Here is a 1,229-nt window from a genome sequence, read left to right as displayed (position 1 = left end):
CCAGCCCGGGCAACTTGGTGAGACCTCGTCTCTACAATAAATCAAAAATTAGCTGGGCATAGTAGTGCATGCCTGTAGTTCTGGCTACTGTGGAAGGCTGAGGTGGAAGCCTGAGCCCAGCAGGTTGAGGCTGCAGTGGCTGTGAGCTGGGCAACAGAGTGAAAATCTGACTCAAAAATAAATAAATAGCTGGAAAAAGTTAAATCTGATGAATGATATTATTCTAATATTAATCCTGACTTGCATTCTTGTTATTAGTCCAACTTAATCATGGTGTGTCATCAATTTTAAAAATTGCTGGATGCCACATGCTAATGTTGTGCTTAGGAGTTCAGCATCTATATTCCTAAATAAGGTTGGCATGGAATTTTCCTTTCTCCTTGAGTCCTTGAATCCTGGCATCAAGATTATGTTAGACTCCTAAGGCATCTCAGGGCCTGTGCGCCTGCTGTTCCCTCTGACTGAAATACTCTTCCATTCAAAATCTCCTTGGCTTGCCCTTCCACTTCATCCAGGTCTCAGCTTACATGTCTCCCCGGGGAAGCCTTCCCTGGCCTCCATATTTCAAATCACAAACCATCCCCTGCTTCTCTCCCTGGAAATTACCGCCTGCCACACTATGTATTTTGCATGTCTGAGTAGCGTGGGTCTCCGTCTTCGGAATGTCAGCTCCACCTGGGCAGGGACCTCCCCCCCCACCTCCTGCTGCCCCACCAGGCACAGGGCAGCCAGCTCAGTGAGCTGAGTGATGTCCTCCTCCCGTGGAAGGCAGGTATGAACACCTGGTGAACCTGCTGACCAAGATCCTGAACCAGCGGCCTGAGGACCCCTTGTCTATCCTGGAGGTGCTGAACCGCACCACACAGTGGGAGTGGTTCCACCCCAAGCTGGACACGCTGCGGGATGACCCAGAGATGCAGCCCACCTACGAGATGGCGGAGAAGCAGAAGGCGCTGTTCAGCCGGGGTGGAGGCGGCATGGAGGGAGAACAGGAAATGGAGGAGGAGGTGGTGAGTGAGCCCGTGGGGAGAGGCGCGTGGCCAGGCCAATGGGCGCCCCAGACACAAAAAGTCTAGTGGGTGTGCCCAGCAGAGGGGGCAGGGCCAGGCTACTGGAGGCCTTGAATGCCAGGCAAAGGGGCCTGGGCTTTCTCCTGAGGCTGCTGGAGTGCCCTGGAAGGGTTTGAAGCAGAGGAAAGACTGGTCAGCTCTGCTTTTTTTTGAGTCGGA

General features: G+C 53.0%; 1 protein-coding gene across 1 annotated transcript in view; it reads left to right on the top strand.

Annotated features, from left to right (window-relative positions):
* The window catches only part of LOC103250074 (radial spoke head protein 6 homolog A-like), a gene marked incomplete at its 3' end in the record, with an annotated part of 6,513 nt that extends 5,503 nt beyond the window's left edge, over positions 1-1,010 (top strand). The window contains exon 2 of the mRNA XM_008048666.1: positions 773-1,010. Within this exon, the coding sequence (XP_008046857.1) occupies positions 773-1,010 (238 nt within the window). The remainder of the gene's footprint in view (positions 1-772) is intronic.
* Between the last annotated feature and the right edge of the window lie 219 nt (positions 1,011-1,229).

Source organism: Carlito syrichta, unplaced genomic scaffold, assembly GCF_000164805.1.
Source record: "Carlito syrichta isolate Samal-C Ts95f unplaced genomic scaffold, Tarsius_syrichta-2.0.1 Scaffold126482, whole genome shotgun sequence".
Lineage (NCBI taxonomy): Eukaryota > Metazoa > Chordata > Mammalia > Primates > Tarsiidae > Carlito > Carlito syrichta.
This window is presented reverse-complemented; position numbering and strand designations above follow the sequence as displayed.